This window comes from Anopheles ziemanni, chromosome 2 (assembly GCF_943734765.1).
Source record: "Anopheles ziemanni chromosome 2, idAnoZiCoDA_A2_x.2, whole genome shotgun sequence".
In the NCBI taxonomy this organism is placed as follows: domain Eukaryota; kingdom Metazoa; phylum Arthropoda; class Insecta; order Diptera; family Culicidae; genus Anopheles; species Anopheles ziemanni.
In genome coordinates, this window is record NC_080705.1 from 66,930,996 (window position 1) to 66,955,968 (window position 24,973).

General features: G+C 43.5%; 1 protein-coding gene across 1 annotated transcript in view; it reads left to right on the top strand.

Annotated features, from left to right (window-relative positions):
- The window catches only part of LOC131292771 (membralin), a 49,004-nt gene that overhangs the window by 20,912 nt on the left and 3,119 nt on the right, over window positions 1-24,973 (top strand). The window contains exons 9-10 of the mRNA XM_058320888.1: window positions 4,456-4,588; window positions 21,621-21,720. Coding sequence (XP_058176871.1) covers window positions 4,456-4,588; window positions 21,621-21,720 — 233 coding nt within the window. The remainder of the gene's footprint in view (window positions 1-4,455; window positions 4,589-21,620; window positions 21,721-24,973) is intronic.

Genomic DNA, 24,973 nt, shown 5'->3' on the forward strand with positions numbered 1-24,973 from the left:
AAAGAGGTGGACACTTTTCCTCGAAGTAGAAACTACAAAGAATTATTTTTATTTGTTGAAAAGTATTGATAACAAAACGGTTGTTTTCCTGTAAATATTAATAAACTCATTTGGTTATTGAAACTGTCCCTTTTTACTTTCACGGTGTTTTAGCCGGGATATTGGTATTCTTTCAGTTAGTAAAATATAACATTTGACTCTTTAGTCAAAAAGCTGCAACAACATGTTAGATGATACTAACTTTAACTTGGTTTGCCAAAAACAAAGAAATTTGTTGATTGGTTCTTCGTGCCACAGTAAGATGTATTCTAAAATAAATCTTTTTTTTTAAATATATTTACACGAAAAACAACTTGGTCATGTATAGAAACTTGTACAAGAAACAAATGGTTTAACGTGGATCATAAAATATAAAGCTAAGGCATAGTGCGTTGCATTTACTTTTTTATTGTATATAGATTGGTCACATTTAGCGTTTGTAGATGCGCCATTCTTCAGGAAGAATCGAGTAAATCTGTCTGTTTTTGTGGAAATGTATATTGATTTCTTTTGTATATTCTTATTTTACGCCATGAGAATACCGGATACTACCCATGAATTCATTAAAATTATAAAAATTATTACTCTTAAAATCCTCCGCAGTTTCTAATGCAAGTATTTTTGTAGCATTTTTAAGACTCATTCGAAGATCGCTCATTTTTTTTTACAAAAAAAAACATTAAGAGAATAGTTTCTTAGTACTCCAATAGAAGGGTGTTTTGTTTGAACATCAATTTCTTCACTCAAGAGCATGTTTATTTTTTGGTACGAAATATAGTAAGTCTGAAAAAGTACGTCAGAACACAAAAGCAAGATCTTTTAAAATGCAGAAAAACGTTCGACCGCGTATGCGTATTTTATCCACTGTGCAAGGACATCTAACGAAGTCTCCGCTGTTCCTATCCTTCCGGCAATGTCATAAATTTCCCGAATTAGTCAATCTGTCCGCAAGAGATGCCTAACGGCAAAGCACGGTGAGACCGAGTGAACGTGAACCTGTTACGCGTCACACCGTTCACCAGCGTTTTTGGCAGTTTGTTTGGTTTCGATGGCGTTGCACTTCGGTGTGGTCTACTGCGAAGCGAAAGATTCATACCCCAATTTGGGGAAAACCGGAGAAAAGTAACAGTCTTGTGTTGCTCTCATTTTACCCGGCGTTTTTCCGCATACATTTCTCATACCGTGTGTCGTGCAATCGTTCGCTGGACGGGCGTTAATGGGTACAGTTTGTCTGTAGGAGGGTTTGCAAACGTGCAAAAGGGTGGGAGTTCGGTGCGCAGTGCAGTTCCCGGTCCCGAGTGCTATCCCCTCGTTCACCCACCGGCATATGCACACCCCGGACTGGAATGGACTGTCCATTTCCATCACCGAACGTGTCCGCAAACGCGGTCGTGGGCAGTTATTTATCGCCGCACATACATCAGCGGGCCGGACATCGATATCGACACCGAGTGTACCGTTCGTCGTCCCGGGCAACAGATCATTTTGCCGACCGCCGCCACGCTGCGTCCTTACGTATCCGATCGTTCGTCCCGATGCCACGATGCTGATGATGATGTTCCGCCTAACGCTGGATATGCGTGTTAATTTGATTACTGTGAAGGAAGAGTATTGAATTTAATCAAACAAATTAATCAAATATATTGTTTTTGCCGTGCGTTGTTTTTTTCGCATCTCACAAGCAATGTCTGATGGTTGAATTTCATTTTTGAATTGAATTTCCAGCTACACGCAACGGCGGTAGGGTTTATTTGACGAAGTGTAGCCCCCGGGTGACGTGAATGCAATGAAATGAACTGCATGGAACCGACTTTTCGGTTTGGGGGTGCATTCCTGTTGCGTTTGCCCGTTGCATTTCACCGAACCGACTGGTTTTTTTCACCCTCACGTGTAACCTACACCATGGAAGCGATTCGGATTAAATTAATATCGCAAAAAGATTCGCTCAACTCATCGATCATTTATGCTCCGATTGATTTGCACTGAGAGGTACATTTCATATATCCTTAATGATGTTTTTTGTTTGTTTTTGCTATGACTTTTTTACACCACAAAGTACCGTGTTTTCCATCACAATCAAGTGATGGACTGGACTGTTTAAATGACAATTCTTCACAATAAATCGTGTCTATTAAATGATGGACGAGGAATTATTATTTAAGCAACCAACATGTTTAGCAAATATTTTTTCTCGACGCTTGAAAAAAACAAAACGAAACTCGCGTTAGCCATTGCTCGGAAAGGGCCTGAATTAAATTAACATTAACTGTTGCAGTTTGAACTCTGAACTAATTGAATCGTGAACCACCAATGGCTCGCACTGAAAGTGATCATTCTGAGCCCTTGCGCTTCGGGCTCGTGGCGGGGCAAATATATACCGTGCATAAATGGTTGGGCAAAGCCCTAAAAAGCAATATGTCAACCCTGCCCCCGTCTCGAAACGGCGATGGTTTAGTTTTTCATAGCCAGCTCCAATGTTTGGCTTCCGGTTCCGGGACGCTTTCGCAGACGACGTCCCACGTGAAGTTCACTGTCAAACACGCCTATGCTAACTGGCGCTACCCATTCGCTTGCACACCGTGCCCTGGGTATCATGTGCGGGCTGGCTTAACGGAGGGGGGGGAGCGTATTGATATAACGAAACATTCATCTTCTATCCTATTTCACATATTATAACGTCCGATGTCTCGTTTTACATATAAATTATTTTAGCGTATGTACACAGCGGAAAGCAACAGGCTCGGAGCCAGCAGCAGAACGGGTGCCCCAGGCAGCAGCTTCATATGCCAACAAGTCCAAGCTACCCGGTGCCCAACCCATCCCTCGTTATTGAAGTTGCCCACCTGCCCAGCCCCATCATGCTCGTCTGGTGTTCGTCTTTTCGTGGCAAACCGTGTGCACAAGTCGGCTGCCTGTACGGAGCTGGTGGCTTCTCCGGTTCCGCCGTTCGGTCGCCAGGCAAAAGGGCTCGCCACCGAATCCCCAATCCCATTTGGATGGAGGATGATGGTGGTCTTGGTGTGAATTAAATTTGATACGATCCTATCAGAGCGAAAGAAGACTTAAAGAAAGGAACCATAGACATGCACGATGACGACAAGGGCAACGACGACGATGATGATGATGATGATGATGCCATCGTCGCCCCCTTGAAAGGACACACCGTATGCAGAACTATATTTGCCTTATGCTGCACACACATACACACCGAAATGTGCCCCCCTTCGGTGTTGTTGTCATCGGACAGTACCCCAGAAGTGAACTCGAACCCCGAGCCTCGGTTTGAATACAATTTGCAACTCATACTGGCTGGCCACCCCAACCGACCGCTCTGCAACAACCTGGAAACGAGAACGTAGATTTCGCCAAAAACGACACCGAACGGTGGCCGAATGACTTTGGAGTTTGTAATTTTATTTCGACCATCAACAAACGCAACGCCACGCGACGTTGCTTCGGCTCGGAACATCCACCGGGAGAAGGGAACTGCGTCGGTCGGTCAAAGATGAGTGGGAATGCGATTTGTCATAGTCATAATCGTTACATATTTTATTGTGTCCTCACCCGTGGCTGATGTTGAGTTGCGGGAAGCAATGGGATCGGACCTGTGCCGTATTCGTTAAGCTGAGTGCGAGTGCGGGAGCGTAAAAGTGTCATGATTTAGCATGAACACAATATTTTTCGGCGCAATTTAGTTAAAACCAGCAAACTCGTAGCCTTCCATGTGCCGGGATTTTATTGCCTTTTCACAGATAATTTAAAGTTCGGTCATTTGAACGAATAAACGTTGCGTTTACTATGGTACGTCAGAGCTGCATTAATGGTCCTTTTTTAAGGATACCGTAAAATAGAAGTCTTTAAAACGAACAAGGCTTTAAATGAAGCAATCGCAAATGTAACAAGTGACAATAGAAAAGTTCATCTGTATGGAATCGGAAGAAAAACACACATACAAGCACACGCATACGCACAAAAGAGCTGTAATTTGTCGAAATTTGCCAGAAATCCCCTCGATGATATAGGTTGAAACCTTTTAACCTATTACGTTACCAGGTTCACCGCTTCCAACTTGCTCCTCCGGCAACCTCTCCAAGTGATCTCGCGTTGGATTCATAATTTTCCCGGAAAACTTGTTGGTATCTTCTACTCTACTACGGCCTTAGCCTCAATCCCTCTCCAGGTCACACATACACATATAAAAGTGCGTGCGAAACTGTGTGCCACTGGTGGTTTCTATGGTTGGTGCGGGTTCGCTTCATGGGAGGGAAGTTCGCATAGATATTGAACGTTTCTGACACATGATTAATCTTGCTCCATCTTTTCCCACCGATCAGAAAGATACCGAACTCATGGGCCTTTGTTTTTCTTTCCTCTCTTCCCGCCTTTTTGTTTCTTCTACCCCTATCCACCATCCAGGCATGGAAGCCATCATGTCGGAGTTCTTCAACGACACCACGACCGCCTTCTACATCATCCTGGTGGTTTGGTTCGCCGATCAATACGATGCAGTTTGCTGTCATACAAGTGTCACAAAACGTCACTGGTTGAGGTAAGTGAAGGTGAAATGACGATTTTCTTCGGGCCTGGCTCCGGTGGCGTACGGTTTAATGCGATCCGATGCCCGCCGCACACACACACACACACACACACACACACACACACACACACACACAAACAGGAAGAAACATTGTGCCACCCCCCTGTGGCCTTGCCTTGTCGTCCAAAGCTTCACCGCTTTCGAAACGCACAGGCAGCTTTCCTTGCTTCGACTTTCCTTTCCTTTGCTGGCGGAAACTTTTTGCACGTGAAGTGCCCCGGCCAAAATTTGGTGCTTTTCCGTGGGCGCTTAGCATCCCCCTAATAGCCCGTGGGGAGTTGCTCCACCTTTTCCCCACGGTGCGCGAAGACGACGCCCGGTTCCGTGCACCGCGCTCCGTTTATCCCCGTGCCCTGGATTTTGTTCTCTTTCGTTGGCATATTTTATTCATATCTGTCATAATATTTTCATGTTATTTTTATCTCAACCAAACATTGGTTGTCTGTGTGTGTGTGTGTGCGCAAGGCGAAGCAAATGTTTAGAGTGGGTGATTATGAAGGGGATGGTCGATTACTTATCATCATCAGGCACGTCGTTATCTGTTTGTCAGATGCTATACAATTGAAGAAATACCATTTTGGATGAAGGAATTTCGAGATTTAATACAATACTCGTCTCACTGTGTAATGTTATTGATCAGCTTAGTTGCTGCTTCAGCTATTATAATTAATTAACCACTCCAGTAGCTTTATATATTTCGTTATCAGTTAGGGGTGGTGTTTTTTAAACATTTTATATAATACTTCCTGACTTTAATGTAAGGCATCGAAAATCAATGATGGAGAAAAGCGATTCATTAGTCATTTAATCGAAAGGCAGCGAGAATTATCAATTAAGTCCAATGCAGAATTACGAGGCAGGTTGCAAAAACTTCCACCGAACGTAAAACGAAAGCGACGGTCGCCAATTTACAAAGATTCTCGGTAATCAACTACCTTAACTCCCTTGGTTTTGACCGAGCTGCTGCCATGACGATTCAATCAGAGAAGAAGATTCGGGTTCGGGGAATCTTCTTCTCTAAGGGAATATAAGCGTTGGGTGCTGCAAGAAAAAAAAACTTATCGCACTTGGGGGTTGAATTGGTTGAACAATTTGACAGTTTAATCTGATTGTCATTTGTTCAAGCGCAACTTCCAGTGTTATGTAATAATCGGCTGGACCTTGGAGGCTTCGCTAGGGACAGCAATTTCTGTCCGATTGAAGGATTAACGTTTTATCTACGAAACTTTTGGTATAACACAAAAGTTCTTGGCCATCCTCTCGATTTGACATCAGATATATTTTGATGTTTGGATAAGAACTTGAGTTGATTTCAATTAAAATAATTTGACTATTATCATTTAAATAAAATCGATTGTTATTTTGGCGTAAACTTTCAGCATTTTATTTTATTTTCCATTAGCTAAATGGTTTGTATAATTATTTTGAACCGATAACCGAACCGTGATTGATTTCGTTCGCCGATTCTCATTCGCACTAACGTATGTTTAGCGACATCACATGTGTTTTGGTCATTATGGAAAAATATTTCTATAAAAGCTTTTCCACAGAAGGGACCATTTCTAACTGATGTGACCCATGTGTATCGTACACTTTATTTTTAAAGTGTCTTCTTGTCTTATGTTTATCTTAATTACCCGTCCTTGCTTGATCGAGTTGCTCTGGGAATAGACGGTCGTTGTCTATGGCAGTACGATAAGGTTTTCGGCGTATCGTCTGAGTAGTTTCCTCTTTTTGAGCTGTGTCATTTCTGTGATGGACGATGTACCAAAAGTGTAAACGATATGCTTTGGGCATTTTGCAAAAATAACGAAATAAAGTACACAGCATAAGCAAGGTGGTTCTGTTGTATTGAACATTTATTTTTGATATAAGCGGAAGGATGCATTAACTTAGCAAACAAACGTCGCCAATTCGTTATCGCGTTGTGTTATCGAGAAAAGGGTTTGTTACCTTTACCCATGAATATACACCACACGTCACGCATTCGCAAACCATTGCGAAATGAGTTTAAAATCCCGAGCCGGGGGCAGCCTGCTCCCTTCGTTGGATATATTTGTTCGACAATCATTCCACCCGAAGCCTGTTGCCAGGATGTAGCGACATTCGGCCTCAAAACCAAAGTGAATCCCCGCACGGGTCGGGTCTCCCTCAGAAACAGCTTCTCCCGCTTCTGTTTCTCTGGCTGTCTTCGATTTTCTTTGTGAAACCACTTACGAAAATCGAACGATTTCACTGTGCCAATATTGATTCTTCGCCGTGCGCGGATGCTGCCTTTAGATCTTCCCGGTTTTGAGTTGGCCTCTCGAAATTTTATTATTTGAACAAATATTGAACCTATCCATGCCACTTAGAACGTGCTCCAGTGACTCGTGTCATCTCGGTTGCGGCTGGCCCGGCGTGCCTGCAGAAACTCGTAGCTTATTACCTTTCTCCTTATTGTTTATCTTAACAGAGAATACCTCAAACGGTTGGCTGTTCGTGTCGTTTCCATTGCTTTTTGATTGCCGGATGTCTTGCTTCTTGTGAATCATAATCGTACCTTTATCGATTGTTTCTACGAGTTTCGAAACCGATGGCAAAGTTGAATTAAGTTGTAAAATTTTGGCTGGAGCTAAACGCCAAGATTGATCTGTTCGGTTGTCTTATTTATGTATGTATTTTATATTCTAGCGCACAGTCAGAGGCCTCATGAATTGATTTCGTATGTTGCCAATACGGTGTGATAGTCTACGCATTGCCTGTGAAATGTGACGAATCGATGAGATTGGAAGATCGAAAGATATTCCATTTCAAGTGCTCAGACGATGGTAGTTGATTAAAAACCGATAAACCATCTTTAAAAACCCCCCGCTTGTTGAACTCACAGAAGACAGTCAAGTAGAAGGGGCGCGATGTAATACAGCGTCGAACGTTGGTGGAAGGTTCGAGTTTTCCTGTCCACCCCTCCAACACCGGCCCTCCAGCCCGATTCGCCCATGGATCAATCAATCTTCTCCCGTTTGCACAGTGCGCGCCGAAAAACCGAGAGCAACAAAACAACAAACAACATTCGATCATCAAATGAAGCTCAACCGATGATGGTGTTCAAGCGGGTCAGCTGGGCACCGAGGGAGGCGGAAAAGTGGCGGTCCGTGACAAGTGCTTCGACAAAACTTCATCTTCGAATTTCGCCCGAGACCGAACGAAGCCTGCCAACTGTTGGGGTTGCGCACCCAGCACTCCTAGCGCATTGCCTCTGATTGCAGGCGGGGGTCGCTGGAGGGCCGGAAAATTGCCGGTTTTTCCAACCCACCGAAACGGGTTGTTGTTATCGAGGCACATAATTATGTGGCAAGGAAAAACAATCCAAATCCATTTTGCCGTCATCCATTTGGCCGATGGTGTTATTTTTGGGGAGCCATCGGTTTGGGTAGAGAGGGAAGGGAGGAGGGCAATCAGCTTCCGAGTCATTGAGTTCTTTCGATAGGGGGGAACCGATTTCCCGTTCGCTGTTTTGTTGGCAACCCGTTTTTCCCGTGCTATTTGATTTAGTTCCTAATGAGTTCGGCAACAGCGTCGTGTTGAAAGCACTCGAGCAGGGTTATCTTTTCGGTGGAAAGTATTTGGGGTGACGCGAAAGGAAAAATCGGTTTTCATCTTGTTTTTTATGCGAAAGGGAATTTGATATGTTTATAATATTCGACGGCTAAAAAAAACATGCGACACGCGTTTAAAAGTGACTCTATTATTTTTCCGGCTGTATTTCTCCATACTGCTGCAGCGATAACATCCTTCGTTCCTCCATGATTGTAAATTTGCGCACAATATTCCATATATACCAGCTCAACCTCAACAATGACGACGACGACGACGACAACGACGACTATGGCCTCTAATGACTGTTTCCTTCAAGTTCGGTAAACACTTCGGCGCTGGCTTCCCCAGCACCCTTCCCTCCCAACCCCACTGGTAATCCCCATTAATTTCATGTACTACGCGACGTCAAGGCGTCGCCAGCGCCAAACGGTGACTCCTCCGGGTGGTTTGCCTAGGCGTATAAGTGGCACCGCCTTTGCCGTCAATCATCAACACGGTCGGCGCCTCCCGGCCGACGGAACGTATCAAATTTTGCAACAGTTTAATTCGGGAAATCTATTAGGCCCTCTCCCCTTCCATCGCCGCCCTGGTTCGCGCGTATGTCGGTGTGCCTTTCACCGTGGCAGTGGGCCAAACGCTACCCTTCGGTTGTTTAACGATAATAAATTATCTATAGCCTACCACACCTATTTTGTTTTCCCGCCGCCTTTTCTTCAGCGGAGGCCTCTGGCTTAAAGTGAAATGGTTCGAGTGGAGGGAACGTGCAGGGATGGCTTACATGCTACGCCGTGAGCGAAGGCACGACGATAATGCTTCCCATGGAGCTGTTTGTTCGCAGCACGTGCAAATGCAAAGCCAGGAAACATGATTCTGCCCTGGAGGCTTGGTATGAATCCAGCGGTTGGCAATCACGGTTTGCTAGTCTGCGGAATAAATTATAAAATTTAATGATTAGGTTCAGTTCATCTACGCCAAACCCTCACCGCACATTGGCTAGAAAAAAAAAGTTAATTATCATACGACGATTATTTTTAACACTATTATCGAAAGGTGGCATTTTTGTTTTAATTGTACCAACTTTTTTTACATTGGACACCATTTCACCCTGCAGGTACCTTTATTTGCTCGCAGTTGTCTAGTCTGTGTAGTTATTCTGAATGAATATTCTCTGCGAAAATGAACTTTAATAAATTTTTGCTGTTAATAAGTCGTGTCTAATAGTCATTTTTATCGATATAGTCTTTTATTTATTTATTTTTTTTTAATGCTGTAACTTGATTTGTTTGCTCATATTCTAGTATTGTTTTTTTTTATTTTTACCCATTGCTAGCTTATAATTTTGTTAATTATTTTGCATAACTATGCATTTTTAGGCAGATATGTTCTTAAAGCAAAAAGAGCAAAAGTTTGATCACATACTAAATTCTAACATTGTCTAATAGATCAACAAACAAAGTATCACTACGAGGTAAACACAGATCCGTTAGGGGCAAAAATGGTTGCTTCAGAGACAAAAATGAACACACTATGTCGTAAACTATGAGACAAAAGTTGATCCGCTTCTTGGTTAAAAAAAGCAAGAACGGTTCAAAAGTCATGGACCGGTGTTTGCAAAATATTGGCCGCCCCTGGCTTGTTCCATGTTTATGACGCGAAGTTCGATCCTGTCACGAATTAACCAATAGAGACAAAAAAAGAAACAAAAAAAACACCTAAGCGTCCTTCATCGCGAACGGTATTTGCGGAAGCTCTCATAAAAATAACAATCGTAAAAAACGCCAAAACGGCTTTCCATGTATTCCACCCTCCCACACCCCCGCCACCCGAAAAGAGGGGTTTCGGGATTGGGGCCAACAAGCAAAACAAGGAAGGCAAGCTGTAAAAAAGGAAAGGGAACTAAGTTCGTTTGCTTTTTTTCTTCTTCTTGGGAGCCCGGTTTTCCTCCGGGGAGGTTCACAACTTCATCCCTCATTCACCCTACTCCACACCTCCCTCCCTCCCCCGTGGGACTTCCTCGCTCGACAGCGTTTACCGTCACCGCACAACACATACCGCAACCCCCCACCGGAACGATGGTGCGTTGTGGAATGGCATTACAATAAATTATGATTCGCTAATGCTCACTCATAATGGCGATGAATGTTTTTCCGATCGAAGCGAATCCATCCTTCTCTGTCCGTTTCGGGTACGGTTTTCCCCACTCGGGCCAACGTTTTTCGAGCACGTTATACCACGCGGCGGTTTAATGTGGTGTGTTGCACCTTCCGAGCAAACAAACAATCGGCCCGCAGCGGGGACGACATACAACCACGTCGGACCCATCCCTCGGGGCGGAGGGTGGGTGTGGGGGGGATGTAGGAAACGGTGAATAGGTGGGGTCGTTTAATTTTCTCGATGAAGCCGAAGAACAAACAGCGCATTACATTTTCACCCATGCGGAAGCGCGCGATCTTCGTTGCATGTGGAGCGTGTGGAAATTTGGGGAAAGTTAAACACGAGCGCGCACCGTCGACTTTTTTAGGCTCAGTTCCGTGAACCGTGTTCGCGTGTGTGTACCGTACCGTAGGAGGTGAGGTGAACCATTCGATGGGAAAACGGGCAAATGAAGTTATTAAAATGAGAATATGCAAACAGTTCGCCTGTTGAGCGCATTCGTGTGCATCCGTTTTCCGATTGGGGATTGGCCAGAAATGCAACAGTTGTACCACACCTTGCCATGCCAAAGAGGTCCAGCCGGTGAACATCGCTGCAATCGGTTGCTTTTCGATGCAAAGAAATGCCCGACAGGTGTGCCATTCCGCGTACTCCGTCTTCTATGACCGGCAGAGTGCTGGAAGATCTTCGATATAGGATAGGTACGCTGGTAGCATAATAAAAACCCACCAACCCCCCCACCAAGGGGAGGGGGCTTTTACTGACAAAGTATTTGAAGGCTCTGGCTAGCTAGCAGCATAAGCAAACAATGGTGCAGTTATTGTTACATTCGCGCACTGTCTGTCCGCTCTCACACAACCGTGCTGAGGAAGATCCTCCCCATATCCTTGTGGCATAACACAACCCGGCAGACTTTGAGTGCCTTTGAGGAAGCAGAATTTATGATATCCTTACACCTCGCTCCGCACTTCCCCAGCTGGGGGCTGGTGCCATTCAAAGCGGGTTTGCCGCTGAAAAGGACGCTCCGACGCTTTACCGAAACGAGAAAACAGGGCGTGGACCGGGTACGCACACGTGTTAGTTGTTGGCTCGTGAGCGTTGTAAAGGGAAGTGCCACCGCACGGTAGTCACATTCCGGTGTCCATCCGGAAGCTCCCTTTACCCCAAATTGTTCATTGGTTACATCCTTCCTCCTCTGATGGGGCGCTTTTCAATAGCGCTCCTACGACTCTGTAAGGGCAGCGGTGTAGAACACTTCTCATCCAGTAATGGAATGGAAAATAATTTACATCATTGCAAGAGCTTAATTATTTCAAACCAAGTTCAACTGATCTGTTCAATTTTATCTTCTATTTCTCTATGAAAATCATCATCGTGAAATTGATGCTAAAATGTTTCAATAATTGTTATACCAAATCGTGAAAGTAATTTTTTTTTTAAACGATGAGATAATAAATTAATTTAAACTCATTAACAAATTAATTTAAGCTCTAATAAATCTCAAGCTATGCTGAGAATCTTACGGTCGCTTTTAAACGAATGCTCTCAAATGGGTAACCGAATGGTCATCAAAAGGATAACTGAAGATTATTTAAATATGTTTTAAGAGCCTTTGTGTGGACGAATTGTAAAATATTTCAAAAATTACACGACTCACTGGCCTACGGAAAGTAGTCAAATAAATAGATCTTGAAAATTCTCTTGCACAATGAGGAATAGATTCTTATTGATCAATGTTAGTTAATGTTATTCAGATTAGCCAAATTACCGTAATAAAACTTCGGTATTTGATTACATACATTGCTTTGACTCCTCATGTTCGCAACTCCTGCTTTTCAGTAGGAAGACTGCTTGGCTTAGCAAATGGTGGATGGAAAAAGTCCGGTGTTGGAGAACTGCGGGGCCGTCGCGTCGTACGGTAGGAAGGGTTTTGCGTTTGTTGATATATAGCGAATGCACCGTAACGAACGAGCTGGGCTATTAACCGACATATTCATCCGGCTGCCATCGGTGCGGCACACTTTACGATTGGGCGATCCTTTCCTTCTCACGACGACGACGACGACGACGACGACGATGGTGACGATGGAATGACGCTATGAAGATATAAATTTATGGCAAATAATTATTGAACAACCCGAACGCAGTCTGGGCATGGGCCGCGTTGCCGGGTTCCGGCGCTTTGCTGCCTACTAGAATGCGTTAGGTAACGCGCACTCCTTTTCCGGCAACCTTTATTCGGGGGGCTTATAGCATTAACATAGTTATGCCATTAAAGAAAAACGAAGCGTTCAGCAGGAGTAGCGGTGGATAAATGGTGAAACACTACCGCTGCTGAAGTTATTGTTCAGTTTTCAGTGAACACATTTTTCCGCCGTCGCCGTTGCAAAGGCTTCCCAGCTACGGTGGCCAAATGGGAGGGAACAAAATGACGGGCTCGCCCGAAGCGCGAAAAGGGAAAAATTGCACATCGATAAGAATTAACTGCGACGTACAATTCAATTAAAATTTAAATGTGCATCGATCGAGGGCGAGTAAATTACATGCAATCTACATCAATTTTACTTTTACGCAACCGCGACCAAACGGTGGTGCGGATCACGCGAATTTTCACCAATATCCCAGAATTTAACCGAAGAATGTTGGTAAGTGAAGTTTTGTTGCCTTCCGGTCGCAGAAAGTCAGAAAAAATGAGGATAATTGCAGCAGCAAGTCAGCTCGCTTTCTATTTTTGTAGGTGTTCGCGATGCGTGCCATACCATCGGCTCGACCCGATGTGCTCTTCGAATAGTTCAATTAATGTCCCAATGAACATAGTTACAAACAATGAACGGCCCGTGGATGGTGCAGACATTAATAGTCCTGTCGGGATGGCCGAGTAAGGTAACGTGGGGCAACATGCCTCCGTTAACCGAAAAACTTTTTTCTCTGCTAATGAATGGATTCATTAAAATCATTCTAATTTTTCATAGTTGAATTCCTAAACATCCTACATAAATGTTTGAAAACTAAGAAAAACCACTTCAAACTTATCAATTTTTTGTTAAATAAGGTTTTCGAATGACCTTATGGTTTTGACTCTGTTGACAATAGTGGGGCAAGATGACTCGAACGGTCGGGCAGCACGCACCCCGACGTAAACATGGGGGCAAGACGACCCAAAACAAACAGGAGAAGGACTAAGGTTGCTTGTCTAAAGGTTAGTAAATGAAGAGGGACGAGTAAACACTCTGATATTGAACCCATATATCCCACATTGGTTTGAGTTTTGTAGTGTAGCATCCAAAACTATTTATTAAAACTGACGATTCATTGGGGTAATTCACCTATTGAATGTTGAATAAAGAACCTAATAATAATAAAAGTTAAATAATGAAAACACCGTTGAACACCACAAAAAATCTACCCAAATTTCGTATTAGGACCTATTAAATATTCCTCACTTTGATACTTGCAACACATGTTCAACACAAGACATATTTAAATCAACAATGCGTGGATGCGTGCACCCAACATTGACTTAAAGCCTGTCTCATAGTAAATCGAGCCAAAAAAAGCGCACTACTGTGGCGCCTCTAGTAGCGTCAGCCGAAAACTAATATTTTTAGTAGTATTAATGAATAGTAACAATGAAGTTGTGAAAGTTTCAGACCTGTACTATTGTTTTTCGCTAAATGGCGTATAATGGAAATTGAACGACCAAAAATAAATCCGCACAAAATACTATAGCACCAAGGCAACTGAGCAAATTGAATATACCGGGAACCCATTAAAATAAAAAACAAAAAAATGACAAGAATTTTTCTTTTGTACAGTTTTACATAAGGTTTGTTATAAAAATATGTTTTGACTTTTTACGTGTTCCCTGTTCTTTTAAATTCACGTATTTTTTTTCCCCCTGCATTAACGCCCATGGCGTGGAATGGGACACCGTTTTCGCAACCTCCGTTAACTTCCTCTTCCCAAGAACATCTGTAACTGTTTCACCACTTTGTTTAAGACGAAGTTTTGTGATTGCCCAGATTTTTTTTATGGAGTGAAACGCTGGGAAATTTGGTTTTGGTACCAAGTGATCTTATTGGCCCAGTACCACTCCAAGACAACCTTGGAATAATGGCAGGTCGAAAAATGGGCCAAAAAAAGTACGTGAATTTATAAGAACAGGGAACATGCAAAAAGTAAAAACCTATTTTTATAACAAACCTTATGTATAACTGTACAAAAGCAAAAATACTTTTAATTTTTCTTTGCTTTTATTATGGATTCCAAACCTTGTCAATCTGTCCACCGGCGCTCCAGTTATTTGTGCGGATTTATTTTGGGTAGTTCAATTTCCATTATACGGCATTTAGCGAAAAACAATAGTACAGATCTGAAACTTGCACAACTTGATTGTTACTATTCACTAATACTACTAAAAATATTAGTTTCTGGCGGACGCCACTAGAGGCGCCACAGTAGCGCGCTTTATTTGGCTCAATTTACTATGAGACAGGCTTTACTTGTGTTTTGATGGTGCATCATACCACATTTTTTACATTTTGAATACTAGGGCGTCTTTTTCAGTCTTTTATTTAAAATTTTGAGATTATTAAAACAGTTCAAGTTCCATAAGAATGCCTGGTTGATTGAAAATATACTATACTAGCTTGACGCCCCGGCGTTGCTCGGTGACGAAGGGATTGAGAAAAGAATTATGGTTTTATATTATACTTGAAAAATATGTTTGAATTTAATAGTTACAATAACGACATATTTAAAATGTTTGATATTTCATCAAATTCCCCTTGGTGTATAAACCTTAGGGTTACTATGTTGGATACACCTTAACATTTGTTTACATGCTTGTTTTGTTTGTGTTAGTAAAACTGAATTTAAATAGTAAAATTGAGATGATTTTATCAAAAACTAGCGATCAAACAAACCTTCAACAAAATCTGCAGTACTTAAACTTAATGTGTGCAAAGTTTCAGAAGCGACAGTTCAGCATTGGTCGAGTTTTTAGTGTACACAGAACTTCATACATAAAAAAGCTAAATCATGTAGTAGATAAATAGTAATTTTAACACTTGCAATACTTGCGTGGGTCTCATCCGAGACCGGACTTTCCCCTGTACGGGAGGACTGACTATCTAATATAAATATTACATAATTTAGTGTCAACTTGTATTTTCTTGTTTTTTTTTATGAGATGTTAATGACGTGCCACAAAATGCACGTAGGATGTACTAGATACGTTAATCAACACATTACATTATTTAATTTTGGGTTTAAATTGCTTAATTCAGCTAAAAACATGCCGGTACATCTTACTCCACCGGGGCATTTTGCCCCACTTTCCCCTATAGTTTAGCTCGACCCTTTCCCATTCGTTGGTCAAAAGTCATCGAAATTGAGTTCCGTTCGGAACCGTGCGCCCTTCGCCGTACCACGCCGACACCCTCCAAACTCCAGCGTCCAGATTGGATGGGCAAAAATTAAATTAAACTAGAAAATTAAGAGCATCCCATTTCCGGTGTATATAGTAGGGACGTGTGTGGTGTGATGTTATGGCATGCTCAATTGTTCGAATCATTTGTGGTACATGTCCGATTGTGTTTGTTTGCATCTCGCTCGCTTTTAACCCTCCAACTAACGCCCATTCATGCATGTGCAAAGTCTATTTCGCACCAGTCCTGCGGATCTTTTCCGGAGGTGTGTGAAACCGGATGCAGTATGTCCCCTTTGGCGGTCCGTTCGGTGAATAGAGTTGGTGTATAGAGTTCCGTACGTACGATTAGCATTGAATGAAATCCTGTCTACAACCGAGAGGACCGAAGGTCGAGTGGTCGATGTTTCTATTTGGATTATAATTTAGTGCGGTTGAAATGGCAAATGAATCGGTCCATCACACGCCAGCAGTGCGTGTCTGTGTGTGTGCGTGCGCCCATGGCTGGTATTTCCCGCTTTGCTTCCGTGACCTCCGGCTTCGTCGATTACGTGCTTTCTAGCTTTGGGAGTTTCTGGTCCGGACGCATCCGCCCCGACGTAATGTGTGTCGGGTCCATTTTCAAGACAGCCTCGAAGCCAGTCCTCTTGATCGGTTCCGCAGGGCACGTAGCATCTTTTGCCCACAGCGTCACACACAATTCATACAACCTGTCTTCGGTGCTGTCGTTGTTTGTGGATTCGCTCCATTACATCACAGACACCCTCCCGGAAAGGCTGGGCCGCACCCAGACCTGGTGCATTTATGTCAGCCAGTTCGTATGCTTTTGTTTCCTCGGTTCGTCCACGTTGCCAAACCGTGTCCCGTGCTCGGGAACCACTCAGGTGCTGTGTGGTACCATCGAATCTTGTCTTCTCTTGACGCGCCGGCGTCGGTGTCTCTGGGTCGGTTCATCGATGAGCTCGAGAGCCGTTTGATATGGTGTTCGGTGTATGTGATGATTGGATTAAGAGATTACATTTATATTAATTGGTTTTATCGTGCGCACAACTACCAACATCGGCACACCGGTTCGTGTGCGATGCCACTGGATATTGTCACGTTTCGGAACATTTAACTTACATAATCATGCCCAACCGGGTTCGATACGACCGCCGCCGCCAGCAAAGGGGGGTGAAGTCTTCATCTCCTTCGCCGGACAATCGGTCGCTCCGGCCACTCTCAGGGAGGTGGTTCTCTCGGTGAGAATTATGGCCGGAAAATTGCCTCGGCACCGGTTTCTTTTTGCATCGCCATACAGCGAGAGCCCTGGGCGGGCCATGTTTTAACGGTCACCGCGTTTCAACTAATGGCGCATAAAATGGTCAAACGAATCTTGCTATGCCACGGTGTGAGCATAAAAGGACCGTTTCGGGTACATTTTAATTGATCGCTCGTACTCCTTCGAGTTCTCCTGGGTGACTAAGTGGTTCGTAATGTCAGCGTGTGTGGCCTTCGGGCATTTTAATGACAACGATTCGTTCCCTTCACCAGATGGCATGTGGAGAAATTTCATGTGGACCGCCGTCGTAAATGGTTACCCCTGGTTTTGTTTCCTAAAAACACACTGTTTTCGCTTAATGCTAGACAAAATTAGTTTATTACTGAGAACACCACAATTCAGGTAACGGTTAAAGTGGAATATGATATTTGATAGACAAAGGTTTTTTATTTGGACAACATTTGCTCGTACGTTTGAAATTACGTTACGTTTGTGTAGGATTTAGGATTTAGCTTGCATCAACCAGAATCAGCTCAGCAAAATAATGCTTTTGCTCTTTTACTCGTCGACGAAACCATAGAAACTGTTACGCGTGATATTTTCTACCGATGAAATGTTTGCTAGCATCAATCAAATAATGTTATCCATTCAAAATTATCCTGATTTGGGTTTATATTGTTATTAGACAGATTCCCTTCAGGGAAATCTCACATCCAATTAAATCGGTAATTTGAATACGTATGTGTGGTACAAATGATGCAAATTTTATTCCTACTGTTGCCTCTACCGAAGCAAAATGGTATTTTTAATTTCCCAGCACTTGGCTAGCTTCCCATGTGCGACCTTTGTGCTCCATGTTGAACAAAATTCATGGAAATGATCAAATTTACGATCACAATGTGTGTGAGCTTTTTTCCTCGTCAGCTTTATTATGAGTGCAAGCCCAATTATTGCTAGATTTCGTCCGTAGCTCTAGTTAGGTTTCGCTACATATTGGATTGAGCTGGAAATATAAAAATTCAATGTATCGTTTGTCGGTGGATGGTAGAAAATACGTTTGTGTGGAATTCCATACAACCGGGGGGAGGGGGGAGATTGGAATGTACACGCTCATTTTGGTCGGGTTTCGGAGGTCCGCAAAGAATCCTTACCGGAAATTGGCACCGAATCCGATATTTAATTTTAATATTTTCCACTCTCATTGTCGTGGTCTCGTGGAACCGCGACGAAATACATTCGCTTCATGATAGCACCAGCAAGCGTCGGTTGAAATTTTGCGTGCATGAAATTGTTTAGATTCTCGTGTCTCTAACGGTGCCATTCTTGGAAAAAAATGGATGGTAAATATAGGGGTTGTTGTTTTCAAGCATAAATAGCAAAGTAAAAATGCGTGTATCTTTAACGCTTCCGCTCGTTGTCGAATTATTTGCAAACCGAACAGCTCATTACATATTGACATTTGTCGTTTTATCTGCGTTGAAGCAATTCGTTTTAATTTCTTCCATTTACAACGTTCCTTCAACCTGAAACCACCGTCCGTTCGTAGGATGAAGTGCTCATCAAAGCTCGCTTTTGATTTAAGCCATCGGAAAGGGAGGTTTAGGTACAGCCATCCCAACGGTGGTGTGGCTCCGCAGCCACGAGGCCACTATGCAATTAACCTTCCCACTGACCGAACTACCGAATTAGTGTCAATTATCATTCGCCCCACCGGGGGCGAAACTCCTACCGGTCGGTGTCGGACGATGGAATGCCGTCCCGTATGGCTGTGCTGTGTGTGTGTGTGTGTATGCTTGCATCACAGGAATCACAGGAGCTTCACCGGGGGAACACCCCCCAGAGATGACGGGTTCCGGCGCGGAAAAGTACTTCTTCAAACCCCCCGGATCGGGAGATGCATGTTCACATTCGGCACGAGCTTAGCAAGAGAGTATCTTTCCGATGTACGCTTTCCAATCGCATTTGGGAACAGCTTTGACCCAACGGTTCGGTCGAGCATGGTTTATGTTCGTCCTGTCCGCTCGTTGGAGCTGGCCTGGTGGGACGTTGTGGAAAAGCCCGTCTGATTAAGTATTCCAGAGGAGATTTCAGATTTTCAGCACCGCCTAATCCGATGAAAATCGTACCGGTTGGAGATTCGCTCGTAGAACGAGAAAATCTTGGCAAAGCCGTTGACGAAACACGTTCGACGTGCTTCGGGCGTGCCAGAGGAGAAGGAGGAGGTACTGGGTTCAGGAAAGGCTCAAGTTTCGCCTGGATGGCAGCAAGCAACAGGCTGCCTCACGCGCTTCTGCATTTGGAAACCCTTTTTGCACTATCACACGCCACAAAGGTGCACCGGAATGTCGTTAAGGTTCATTCGAAATCTGCATGAAAATGCTCTCGTCGAGCTTCAATGTGTGTGTGTATGCAAAAGACCAGAGCAGATGCAATGGGGCTTATCGGTGGAGACTGCAAAGGCATTTCAATGGCATTCTCCTCCCCTTCTGGTGTGACTTCTGACTCGTCTTTTTTCCCCCCCCCCCACTCGCATCCGCAACACGTGGAAGAAAGTGAGGCGAAGATAACCTCTGGCGGGACAAGCCGCTTTCAATCTACACTTACTTTCGTCCCATTTGGGCCGATCTTTGAAGTTGCCTTCCTTGGTGATCTTGTACCACTTCGGTACCGTTTCGTCGTTTTGGATGGCGACCATTTGCTTATTTGCTCCCCCCGCAGATCGCCGATTTGGTTTGTGACAATCTTGATATTTTACTTTCTACCTTGACAGCACAAAAGTGACACAATCCAGCGATTGTGGAAAAACTGGGCAAATGTTTTATCATGATTTTTGTCGAGATCCTTCCGGAAAGTGGCTTGATAAACGGATTCCTCCCCCAACCCAACTTGGGGCCGTTAAAATAGACCTCTACCTCTAGTGTAAACGATAACAACCATAAGACTCGACAGCACGCAGTGTTTTTTTTTTTTTTTGAAGCAAATAAAATATTTAAAGCAATCCTTTTTTTTCGTCCTTGCCTGGTGCGCTTCAAGGAAGGGATCAGTGTTGCGCAGAATTGAGGATCCATGTGATATGACATGAAATGCGTAAAAATAACGCAAACCGAATGAACCCTTTGGGTTAGTCTTCATCTTGAAACACGACGTTTTTTTCTTTTTTTGCGACTCTTATCCATTTTCTCGACCGCGGGGAACCTTTTGGAAAAACATATTTTCGTCACTCACGGTCACCGTCTTCATTGTCCGCACTTCTCTTTCCCTTTAGTTCCGAGACGTTATTTCTTGTTCCTTCGGCTTGTTTGTTTCGTTAGTATCAGTTCCCTTTATTTTCTGCCCACAAGCAATCTCGCTCCGTAGAGTGACATTAAAAATGCTCGACCCTTGGTTGTGAGATCATCAGCGCAAAAGGGCCGGATATGGGGATGGACGCCGATGGCAGATATGATGGCAGGACTGTTGACAGGCCAGAAAGACAACGGTTCGAAAAACGGCTCAATTGAAGAACCGTCGTCTGTATGTGTGTGCATGTATATGGTGTGCATTCCTTTTTCCCGAGCTCTTTGGCGGCGATTTCGGCCGTTGATAAAGATCATCCCATCGGGCCATCCCGTGCCTGGTAACGGGTCATGTCCGGTATAGTAGGGTGAAGGGTTTGTGGGGTGACCGGAGGTAGAGGGTCGCTGGAAATTGAATAAATTTTTGACCTAAATATAAAACGTACTCACGACCCCATCCACCGCCGCCGCCGCCGCTGAAGGACGACGACGGTTGTTCGTTCGATTAACCCTCTTCATAAAATTATGACCACTTATCCGCGCTTTATCGACAGGCCCTACTCCCGTCCGGTGAGACTCGGAGGTATGTCGACGGACCGAGCGGGGGCGAAAGGATATCAACGGCGAAATTGAGGAATTTGGATGGAGATTCTGGAAAAAGCTGGCGGAGATGTTGGCAAGCCGCAGCGTGACGCTTTGACGATTTCGACCGAAAGCGATCATCTTGGCGTTTCGCTGGAAATGGATCAAGTGAAACGGATCGATTGGAGGAGGGAGGGAGTTTTGCCACGAATGCCACAAGAAACCGGAACCGCCCGTCAATCGTGGCCCGGTCTCTTTGCTTGTGTCAATTTGCTTAACCGTTTTATTTCGACCACGACCACGCGTTGCCTTCCCAGGCTGGCAAGGAAACGAAAATGACACATGCGTATGATTTCACGAAAATGATGACGCGTGCTGATATTTTTGAAAAGAACCTTAATTTTGTCGGTTCTGCTTGATGGCAATTTTCACAATGTGAACAGCGATCAATGCAAGTACTATTAGCTCTTGACATTACCTATGTTTAAAACTTTAGCTGATTTCTTTCAATTTATTGTCAATATCAAGTGCTTGAATGTTTGATACTCGTGTATTACTTGGGATGTGAGACAACATTTTGATGATCCCCATAATAAAATGCTTAGCATACGAAATCAATCTATACTACTAAATACCGTCACATTACCTAACTTTGGTTTGCTAGAATTTTCACTTATATTCTTTTTTATACTCTATTCTTTTTAGATTCTTCTACTTGTACCACTTCTCATTCTACGCATACCACTACCGGTTCAATGGGCAGTACAGCAGCCTGGCGTTGGTTACATCTTGGTTGTTTATTCAGGTATGTATTACGTTGACTGGCATGAGTTCTAGAATGTTGTTTCTCTTAAAATAAATACATAGGGAAACATAAAAACTGTAGAAATCCCAAAACTGTATTCTCTGGAAAACTTAATCGACTTATTTTTTTCTAAAACCGTTGGTTTTATCGAATTCAATTAATTTTGTTAAAAATGATTGTACCAAAAACAGCTTGGCAGCCACACTGTTAAAACGTTGGCTGCCAAGCGTTTCTAGCACACTTTTTTAGTACAATCTTTTTTAACACGTTGACTGCCATTGCTATCATTTTTGATAGCCAGCTGTCATTAGTTCTAAAAAGTGTTTGCCCCATAAATGAATGAAAATGCAAGATGAAAATTATAGTATTATTTAATATCATTTCTTTGGGAAGCTAAGTTTTAGCTTAACCTTTGAAAACCATCGGTTTAACAAACGTTAAGGGGACGGGAAACTAAGCGTAATCGCTAGCGTAATCGTGGTATTCTGCTGGTCAATCTGTCAAAAAGAATTTTGGCTCACCTACCCTATAATCGCATGCGTAATCTTGTCAGAACGTAAACAAACGAATCAATAGTTCATTCATCCGTGATTAGTTATCAAATTTCTATGATTATTTAGCGTAGTTTTTGTATTTATTACAATAAACAACAAAAAAATAGCAGTAGCTTCAACAAATGTTGCCATTTTTACCAAATCGCAAAACATAAACAAACAAAGATGACGCTTGGCCTGAATATCGACGATACACGAGAGACCAGCGATTACGCTTCGTTTACCGTGCCCTTTATAGACAAATTTTATTAGAAAAGATTGTACTAAGAAACTGTGCTAAAAACGCTTGGCAGTCAACGTGTTAATATAATTTGTTTATAACACTTATTAACCAACGATTTTTGAAGGCTAAGCAAAAACTTAGCTTCCCAAAGAATTGATATAAAATATTACTATAGTTTTTATGTTGCATTTTCATTCATTTATGGGATAACAACTTTTTAGAACTAATGATAGCCATGGCAGTCAACGTGTTAAGAGAAGAAAACGTTTACGTAAATATTGCCTATTCATGGCTTGTCATTACAACTAGTTTTTAAAGTTGGCTCAAATTATTTTTATTATCTGAAATGAAATCTGCTAGAAATCCCAAGCAGGAAGTGTCATTTTAAAGTGAGATATATTTTTGAACGTTAAATTAGCAACAGCACCCTTCTCCGCCTGCTCCACCCCCGGTGCGGTTTGTGCACGTGAAAAGTCTAATTACGACACGTGAGCACACGGGACTTTGCCGTCGGAAAGGCAGGCGCTCATCGTAACCTAGCGCCCGGGAAAAGTTGTCAATGGCAGCCAGCGAGAGTCCGTGTAGGGGTTTCGTAAATGTTCAACAAAAACCCTCCCCCTGCACCATCGAAACCGGGGTGGTTTGGTTCACACGCGGCATCGGGGTACGGATTCCGATCGGTGCACGTGAGCTCTCTCCCTTGGAATGGACGTTTTGTAACGTGAATCGGACGAAAAGCGCTCATGAACCGGCTGCGTTAGATAATAATCCGACGGTTACAATCGTTTAGCACAACCGATTCGTGTTAGGGTTTTGGGGGCGAATGGAGGCGCCCAGTACGTCATGCGGTCACAGTCGAGTGGCGGGTAAAAGTTTTATGCGAATACAGTGACTCTAATGACTCCGGGTTAAGTGTTGGCTACGGATGTCCTGCTAATCACGTGTCCAAGAAATGTCACCCGTGTGCTGTTAGTTTTTTAAGGTTTCATCAAGTTTCAAACTTTTCATAATGAAAACGGCAATGAAAAGCGACGCAGTTGTGGAAGTCAAAGTTTTAATAGACTTTGGTGCGTCTAGCACATGTGTTTCATTTACCACATGCTTTTTTAATTCGAACTATTGATAATTGTACTGTTAGAAAATTCCTTCATCTACTTACATTGTTCGGAAGGCCACAAAGAAACAGTCCTACGACCAACAAACGTTACCCAACGCCCAGTGTTCGCCGTTCACCATTCGTGAGCCGTAGCTCACGATGTTTTGGACGGAACACTTACCTGAACAGTTCCAGCTACGCCATTTCGCATGCTGAATAATAGATAGGATTCGCATGTAGATAAACTTTTGCCCCCGATAAACGACCGGAGCCAAAGCACAGCGCAGGGACCTTCTGTCACGCCATGGCAGCGATCACCAGAAATGGTCACTCATTCATTAGCAATTAACAAGTTTCGGTATTTTATTTTATCGGAACGAAAAGGTCTGTCGTGCTTCGGTCCGCCGGTGTCCGGTTTATGCTGCGTGCGTGTGGTCGTCGTTTCAGGTGGAATATCGGTTTTGTTTAATTGAAACACTGTCAAGCTACGTTAATTGATCTCTAAGTGGCATAGTTGTACGTTTGCCCTTTCGGCTTTCATGGGCACAGTTAAATATTAACACCGTGGAATGTCTGCCCTCTTTTTCCCGTTCGCTTGCCTTCGCTTCAAAGATTAGGCAATCCTGAACGAATAAATAATTATGGCAATCTGATGTTGAGAATGTAAATGCTTGAGTCTGTGATGTCTTTTCGATAGGAGAGTCCTCCGCAGGCTCGTCAAAGAAAGAGAGAGAGAGAGAGAGGGTCTTACACTAAAGTCAACCGGTGTAACTTGCTCGAGTTTTGTAACTTTCTGCTATAGCACAAAATGCGAAACGCACGGGTGGTGCTAGGATTCGGGACCGGGGCTTTTGAGGATTATTGTCAAACGTTCGTCAGCATCTCCAGCCTCGGCCCTAAAAAGAGTCACACACACACACACACACACAGCCACAGCCAAGGTCGGGTTCGGTTGGCGGTACATTTTCAAAGAGAATTTACTTCTTTAATCCAATTAATTTTGGGAGCTTTCGACAGAAATAGATGCCTCGGTTGGTGGCGTTGTGTCCCCATGGCCCTGGAAAAGGGTGGAATTGGGCGTGTGCGTTTGGCAGGAGCAATAAGATTGGATGGCGATACCAGGCAGGCAATGGCTACGAGCTCTCGGTTTCGTGCGATTGTGTTATTTCATTTTACTTTTGCTGCCTGTTTTTAACTTCTGCCAAAGAAAAGCGAAATTGAAGATGAACGTGAAGCCGCGGGAAATTGAACTCCGGCGCGATGGATTGAAAAGAATGGGGAAAGTTGCCGCCACCATTAATCATAGGGTGGACGAATAATAAAAGTTGAAGTTTCATTCGTCGACGGGGGAGAGACCCTTTCCCCGGAGCGTATTCTTTT